Source organism: Cryphonectria parasitica, assembly GCF_011745365.1.
Source record: "Cryphonectria parasitica EP155 unplaced genomic scaffold M406scaffold_8, whole genome shotgun sequence".
Classification (NCBI taxonomy): domain Eukaryota; kingdom Fungi; phylum Ascomycota; class Sordariomycetes; order Diaporthales; family Cryphonectriaceae; genus Cryphonectria; species Cryphonectria parasitica.
The window spans coordinates 3,221,927-3,230,661 of NW_024468916.1; the positions used below are offsets into that span (position 1 = coordinate 3,221,927).

The 8,735-nt window shown below is 40.1% G+C and overlaps 1 protein-coding gene across 1 annotated transcript; it reads right to left on the reverse strand.

Annotated features, from left to right (window-relative positions):
* Positions 1–1,710: 1,710 nt before the first annotated feature.
* M406DRAFT_266363 (uncharacterized protein) lies at positions 1,711–1,968 on the reverse strand (the record flags this gene model as incomplete). The annotated part of the gene is made up of 1 exon (XM_040917797.1): positions 1,711–1,968. A coding segment is annotated over one exon (258 nt), but the record flags the coding sequence as incomplete, so codon positions are not given.
* Between the last annotated feature and the right edge of the window lie 6,767 nt (positions 1,969–8,735).

Genomic DNA, 8,735 nt, shown 5'->3' on the forward strand with positions numbered 1-8,735 from the left:
TTCCCTTCCCTCAGCTATTATAGCAGCAACAGCAGCAACAACAATAACAATAGCAGCAATAGCACAGTATATATATCCCTATTCTCTGAAGCATTGCATGAAAGCTGATTCATTGCAGATGTTTTCTTTTACTGCTATCAATGCGTCTGAGAAGGCTGCACCAGCTCCTGAGATCTCTGAGGGTCAGACTGCCTCTGAGGCCTTGGAGGCTGGCAATGCCTTCTCCAGCGCTGTTGATGCGGTGCCCCCTCCCCGCCACTCTCTGCCCTCTGGCGCCCCCGCTGCTCCCTCATCCCCTCCTTCTCGTGGCTGCTGCAGCGGTCAGCATGGTGGCTGCAAGGCCCCCGCCAGCAAGAAGCGCAAGAGGGCCTCTCCCTCGCCCTCGCCCTCGCCCTCTCTCTCGCCCCCGCCCGAGTCCCTTGCAACTCCCTCCCCGGAGATCTCTTCTCTCATCACTCTCACAGCCTCCATGAGTACCCAGATATACTGTATATACAGCGTTATACTAATATTGTTAGGCTGTCAAGAGGAAGAAGATTCCTGCAGGGCCGGATACAGTGCGCCTTTCAGCAGGCTGATGCTAGGAGTGCATGCGCTGCTGCATCTAGGAGCTGGGTATCCGGTGCTAGGATTAAGCAGATGAGCAAGCTCTCTCATCGCTGTTCTACTATTCCTCATGCTAACTCATCATAGATTCTGATGCTCGTTGTTTTCGATGCGCTAGCAACAATCATCCTTGCTACTTCGTAAGTAGTATTATCTCTGCTTCCTCTTGTCTTTCGCGCTGCTTACAAGCTGCTATAGCTTTCATATAAAGCGGGCTTAGCTCTGAATAGTGCATGCGCCTTTAGTCAGGAGCTGACTGATGAGGACTTGCAAGGTGTTCTCCAGCTGATACGCTCTGTGAGCGCTGCTTCTGCGCTGGTAGTCAGTGCGTCTTCTGCTCCCGTTTTGAGCAGGGAGTTGATATCACTGCTCCAGTGCAGTGTTAGCGCTCTAAAGGTACTGGCTGAGGCAGCTTGCAAGCTCTCTGAGGCGGCTTCTGAAGAGAAAGGATAATCTCTTTAAAAACTCTGAGTGGGTAAGCGCGTTTTTATAGCATGGGAAATAACTAGCACTGATTGCTATGATGTAGAAGCGTTGCTAACTTCTCGGGTAGATAAGCTATATAAGGGTTTTTAGTTTTCCAATCAAAAACCAAGCAACTTCTGCACTGCATTATTACTACTTCAACTGTGCTTCATATTCTTTGATCAATAATTCATTATTAATAAATGCCTATAGTTCTTATAAATTCTTATTGCTGCTATATTCCTTCCAATGTATAAGGAATTGGCAGTTTCTAGGTAGCTTTTAGTATGCTAGAATAGCTTCTATCTTCCAATGCATCTCTTTCTCAAGATCAATATCAGGATGTGCTTTGAGCTCTTCTTCATCTCGTTTATTGAAGTTCTTCAGAGCTACGATTAGAAAGATATTGTAAATCTTGTATTTCGCTAGCAATTCGAGCTTGTATGCCAGTCCATGCACTCCTACAATCTCCAGCACTCGAAAAGAACTAAGGTATTTGTTTGCTAGTTTATTATTAACGCCTTTTTAGTATAAATGCCTAGCTGAGATAAGAATGAGATTGCTAAGGAAGAATCTTTTATCAATATAATATTTGTTATACTATTTAATATATGCTTGTTTTGCATAGTTAAAGCTTTCCTAAGCCTTCTTACAAGCTTTAGCAAGATCTTCGAGCTGCTTTGAGATCTTGGGAATATAGCTTGAGCGCTGCATATTGATATCTATTAGTTTTGTTAGTTGGAATTCGTAGAGCAATATAGCAGGTAATAATTCTATTCCGCTATAGTCTGCACTGTTATATGCTGCCTGTGCAAGGGGTAGATATTGCATCCAATCCGCTTGAGAAAGGCTGCAATAAGCACAGAAATATTGTTCGAGGTTCTGATTCTGCTGCTCGATCTATTCATCTGTTTGGAAGTGAAACGCAGTGCTTAAGCGCTGCTTGGTTCCCAGGTGGAAGCAGAAGTTAGTTCAGAAGTAGCTTGTAAAGAAGCTCCTTCTGTCTAATACAATGCTCTTAGGAATGCTATAGAACTAATATATATACTATAGTATAATATCTGCTAAGCTGCTACTTGTAAGCTATATTATTATTGGAATATATAGAGCATACTTCGAGTATCTGTTAATGATTATCAGGATAGCATTGTAAGCTTTATTATAGAAACTGATGGATCCGAGCAGACTAGTGATAAAGTTTATTGATATCTCAGCCTATGAGCGAGTTGCTGGTAATAAGGGACTGAGCAGGCTGTATGAGCATTGTTTCCTCATTTTTATTCGCTAGCATACTGCATACGTATTAATATGCTTCTTTATATTCTTAGCTAATGCATTCCAATAGTAGTAACAAGAAATCATCTTAGTAAACTTAGCTATGCTGAGATAGCTAGCTGTTGAATTATTATGATATGCTTTCAAAAGCTCCTTGCGAGTTAATGAATGGTTTAGCATAAATATACATCCTCTAAAGCATAGCAAGCTTTCAATAACTTGCTATAGCTCCATATCAGCTGTAGAGCTGCATATTCGTCTCTTGTATCAAGCTTCCGTCTGAACAAAAACGTTTTCTTGTTGCAGTTGTAGCAAATGTATTCTTATTAGCTCTATAAGCTGCTTCAGCACTATTGCCACGCTTTGCTTTACTGCTAGATGCAGAAGAGTAATCAGTTTGCAATCCGATATTCAAGCAATATCAGTTACTAAGCGAATATTCCGCTTCAACTCTGCGCTCTCGCTCGAATAGCAAAGAGCGTACTCTCGAAAACAAAAGATACTCAGATCTGCTGTCTGCTCAAACTCCGCACTCTCGCTCGAATAGCGAAAAGCGTATATTCGAAAACAGGAAATACTCAGATCTGCTGCTTGCTCTACTCTCACTTTTCGAATACAATCAATACAAGATTCTCTCTGATTCTCTAGATTCTTCATTGTAACGAAATCGCTAGAGCTTTGCAGCTCCTGCTCAGCTTCCTCTCCCCCCTAGTAATCTAGCTGCCTGAATAACCCATCAGCCGGATTGAACTTGCTGGGATAGTACTAGATAATGAGATTATATACGCTGAAATCATTCAGCTAGCACAACTAGCAAGCAGATAGCTTCTATTTAATCTTCCAGTACTGCAAGTTGAGATAATCCGTAAGAACGAGTACAAGCTTAGGCAGATACAACAAATAATACTGCTAGTTTAATACAGCATCCATAATAGCCAACAGCTTAATATCCCTCACGCCATACCGTATTTCTATTAGAGAGAGCTTCTTTAAATGAAAAGCAATTGAATGCTAGCAGCTTTGAAACAGCTAAGCTAGCACAGCTCCTATAGCAAAAGCAGAAGCATTCATTTCAACCCTTATTAGTAATACAGCATCATAGTAGCATAGCAATAAGGCTATTATAAAGAGTATAATCAGAGTCTTGAAAGCTACTCGAGTGCAGTTCGAGAGCGCAACCATGCTTATACTGCTGCTTTGCAAAAAGTCGATCAATAGTATAGCAACCTTGAAATAGTTCTGTATAAATCAACAGTAAAATCCAGTAAATCCAAGAAATATCTGAATATTGCAAACAGTATACAGAAGCAGCTACTATATAATAGCTGCAACATGCCTCTTATCCATGCTGATTCCTTCTGAGAATACTATAAAGCTCAGGAATTCCACCTATTGTATATTGAACTTACACTTTCTCAGATTGAGATATAGCTCTTATTGCTATAGCTGCTTCAAGACTTCTCGAATATAGCTTGTATGCTGCTTAGCATTATCACTATAGATTAGGATATCATTCAGATAAACAATGCAGATTACATCTACTAAATCTGCTAGCATCTTATTAATATATGCCTGGAATGTAGCTGAGGCGTTAGTAAGGCTAAAGAGCAGAATACAGTACTCGAAATAGCTGTATTTCATATGGAAAGCAGTCTTTCACTTATTTCCTTCACAGATTCGGAGCTAATAATATGCATTCTTAAGATCGAGCTTAGTATAGATTTGTATATAGCTTAATCAATTGAGAATCTTAGCAATCAAAGGCAATAAGATGCAGTTCTTGCATATAATCCGATTCAATGCTCTATAGTTCATGCAGAAGCACAGCTTGCCTTCTTTCTTTAGCATGAATAGTATAGATGCGCTAGCAGAGCTAGTCAAAAGTTAAATCCATTCTCTAGCTAGCATCTCTTTCAAGTATTTCCTAAGCACTTCTAATTCAGCTGCGGAGAGAGCATACAAGAGCCCCCAGAGCAGTCTTGCTCCCTCTTCAAGCTTAATGCAATAGTTGATATCAGTATGGGGTGCAAGCAACTTTGATGCTTTCTTCATGCATAGATCAACGAAGTTGCAGTACTCAGAGAGCAAGCGCAGCTCTAGCGCTGCATCTTCTAGCTTAGCTTCGAGAAGTAAGTCTGGTAGACTTGGATAGTAATATGCTGCAAAGGCAACCCTTGCTTCTTCAAGCTCTTTCGCCATAGTACAGAGCTGAATCTGGGAGTGCTGGAAAGGAAACCTCCATTGCTTCATATCTCATCATATTACCGAATTAACAACTTCAAGCTACAGAAACCCCAGAATCAAGCTAGGCTAGCTAATATCTGCTACTATAAAGCAATGATACTGCTTCCTGAATATTCCTAAGCTATCTATGATCTTCACATCGATAGAGCAGCTACTATATATAATAATAGCTCTCTAGTTAATTAAGATAAGCTTAGAGCATACTTCAAAAGATTAGTTCTGCACCAGAGCTTCAGCTAAGCAGCAGTTAATCAGATTCTCCTCTGCTCCCGAGTTAACCAACTCATACGTATGCTTCCTTTTGTTTCCAAGCAACAGCCTTGCATGAACAGTAAGCTAGCGAAGCTTCCGCTCAGCATCTCCTCAGCTCTATTGCATAGCTATCGCTATCTTGTTAGCCTGCTTGCAGCTATTTGCTGTATACCTCTTCTTCCTGCAAATCCAACATTCTGCTTCTAAACAACTGGAACTATAGTAGCCTAGCTTATTACAGGTATAATAAACGTTTTATTGAGACTCCGAGCATAGATTAGCAAAATAGCCTATCTTCTAACAGTTGTAACAGCGAGCAAAGTTGTTGTTAACTATCTGAGAGCGCATCAACGAAGCTTGAGTACCTGTAAGAAGAAGTGCCTGAGAACTATACAGAGCTGTATAATTCCTTGCTATATAGCCTAGCTTGCTACAGCTATAACAGCTACAATATGAAGAAGTAGCAGTTCCTGAGCTGCTGCTTAGAAGCGTCTTAATAGCAGATTGAGAGTTGGTAATCATCTCTTGAGCAGATTCGATACATTATACTAAGCTAATCAGAGCATTCCAGCTGCTCGGAAGCATTATCTGCGCACTGATAGCAATACGAATTTCTAATCTGAAGCATATAAGAACAGCTGTTATGCAATGTTGCTCAGTATTAGAATAGAGAGACTCAAGCTCCGCCTCCTAGTACTAGCGCATAAAGCTTATCACTAATTCGCTCTTGCCTTGAGCAATACTTGCAAGCATTGCTGCAGCAGTAACAGCGCGGGTAGTGGGATTAGCTAACTAGTTTTCCAGGAAGAACTCGAGTTCTCCAAAAGTGATAGAAATAAGCTCATGCTATTCCTCCTCCTAGCAAGCAACATAGTTAACCCAATCCTGCTTGAGATTATCTTTCAAGCAGTGCACTGCATATTCCACCTTATCCGCTTCATTAATCAAGCAGCAGATATCGAAATAATACTGCAGATTGTATAGAAACATCTTCAATTCCATATACAATCCCCCCTTATATATAAGAGCTAGCAAGCTGCAATATAGCTATGCAAGCGCTGTTAAGAGTGCTTCTGAAGAAGTTAGCACAGAAAGGATGCTGAGAGAGCTGAGGCTAGCTAGCCGGAGCTTCAGGCTGATATCACTGCTCTGGAGTAGTATTAAGCAAGCACGCTTGCTCCTCAGCTGCTGCCATATCTCTTCTTCTTCCAACTAATAATCGAGCTCGCATTCCTAGCATTGCAACCCGGCCATATCTGCTAGTACCTCGAGCGAGGAGTTCTCGTAAGCTGAGCCTGGGTTCGAACTTGGAGGGAGAGTCTGAGAGGGGAGTTAGCTTAAGATCTGTAAAGGATCAGAGTTGCCAGCTCGTTATAGTTGTCGCTCTGGAGCAGCGCTGCTGCTTCGTATAACTGGAGCCATTCTCATCCCCAACAGCTCACTTCCCGGGAAAGGGTAGAAAGTTCAGACTTGTTAGAATAAAAAGAGCACACAAGTGAGGTGAAGGGGTGTAAGCTGCTCCCAAGCTGCTCTGTTGACGCTTCCATTCAAAGGGACTACTGAACCTATCTCCCTCCTCCTCTTTTTCGCTGCTGAACCTGTTGTTCCCCTTTCCCTTATGTACACAATTGGCCTGAACTAGATGGGATGACAATAGCCTGATAGCCACGCAGCATTGTACAAGAGCGCTGCTTCGGAGCAAAGCCCTTGCAGCAGCCCTGAACCGCCACCAGGGGTCGCAAGGGCCACTTATTTCCTTTGTGCGCATACAAGCCCTGACACATTCCAATAATAGTAACGAGAAATCATCTTAGTAAACTTAGCTATACTGAGATAGCTAGCTGTTGAATTATTATAATATACTTTCAAAAGCTTCTTACAAGTTAATAGATAATTTAGCATAAATATATATCCTCTGAAGCATAGCAAGCTCTTGATAACTTGCTATAGCTCTACATTAGCTATAGAGCTGCATATTCGCTTCTTATGCTAAGCTTCTGTTTAAATAAAAATATCTTCTTGTTATAATTGTAGCAGATACGCTCTTATTAGCTCTACAAGCTGCTCCAGCACTATTGCTACGCTTTGCTCTACTGCTAGATACAGAAGAATAATCAGTTTGTAATCCGATATCCAAGCAACATTAGTTGCTAAGCGGATATTCCGCTTCAACTCTACACTCTTACTCGAATAGCAAAGAGCATACTCTTGAAAACAGAAGATACTCAGGTTTGCTATCTGCTCAAACTCTGCACTCTCGCTCGAATAGCAAAGAGCGTATACTTGAAAACAGGAGATATTCAGATCTGCTGCTTGCTCTATTCTTACTTTTTGAATACAATCAATACAAGATTCTCTCTGATTCCTCAGATTCTCTATCATAATAAAATTGCTGGGACTTTGCAGCTTCTGCTCAGCTCTTTCTTCTCTCTGATGATCTGGCTGTCTGAATAACTTATTAGCTGAATTGAACTTGCTGGAGCAGTATTGGATAATGAGATTATATATGCTGAGATTGTTCAGCTAGCGCAACTAGCAGGCAGATAGCTTCTGTTTAGTTTCTCAGTACTGCAAGTTGAAATGATTCGTAAGAATAAGTATAAGCTTAAGCAGATATAACAAATAATGCTGCTAGTTTGATATAGCGTTTATAATAATTAATAGCTTAATATCTCTTATGCTATATTGTATTTCTGTTAGAGAGAGCTTCTTTGAATGAAAAGCAATTGAATGCTAGCAGCCTTGAAACAGCTAAGCTAGTATAGCTCTTATAGTGAAAGCAGAAGCATCTATTTCAACTCTTGTTAATAATGCAGCATCATAGTAGCATAGCAATGAAGCTGTTATAAAGAGCATGATTAGAATCTTGAAAGCTACTCAGATGCAGTTCGAAAGCGCAATCACATCTGTACTACTGCCTTGCAAAAGATTAATTAATAATATAGCAATCTTAGAATAATTCCATATAAATCAACAGTAGAATCCAGTAAATCCAAGAAATATCTGAATATTGCAGATAGTATACAAAAGCAGCTACTATATAATAGCTGCAATATACCCCTTATTCATACTGATTTCTTCTAAGAATATTACAAAGCTTAGAAATTCCATCTGTTATATATTGAACTCGCACTTTCTCAGATTGAAGTATAGCTTTCATTGCTATAGCTGCTTCAAGATTTCTCGAATATAGCTTATATGCTGCTTAGCATTATTATTATAGATTAGGATATTATTCAGATAGATAATGCAGATTACATTTACTAAGCCTGCTAGCGCTTTGTTAATGTATATTTAGAATGTAGCTGAAGCGTTGATAAAGCTAAAGAGCAGAATATAATACTCGAAATAGCTATATTTCGTATGAAAAGCGGTCTTCCACTTGTCTCCTTTACAGATTCGGAGCTGATAATATGCATTCTTAAGATTAAGCTTGATATAGATTTATGCATAGCTCAGTTAATTAAGAATCTCAGCAATCAAAGGCAATGAAATGCAGTCTTTGCATATAATCCGATTCAGCGCTCTATAATTCATACAGAAACGCAGCTTGCCTTCTTTCTTTAGCATAAATAGTATAGATATGCTAGCAGAGCTGATTAAGAATCGAATTCATTCTCTAGCTAGCATTTTCTTCAAGTATTTCCTAAGTACTTCTAGTTCAGCTGCGAAGAGAGCGTATAAGAGCTTTTAGGACAGTCTTACTCTCTCTTCAAGCTCGATATAATAATTGATATTAGTATAGAGTGCAAGCAACTTTGATGCTTTCTTTATGCATAGTGTTATAACCCATCCAACATGCAGGTCACCAGCCAGAACACTCGGAACAACTGTTCGGAAAGACAGGAAAGGATTCAACATCACAAGGACTAAGGCTTACATAAGCAAGGATT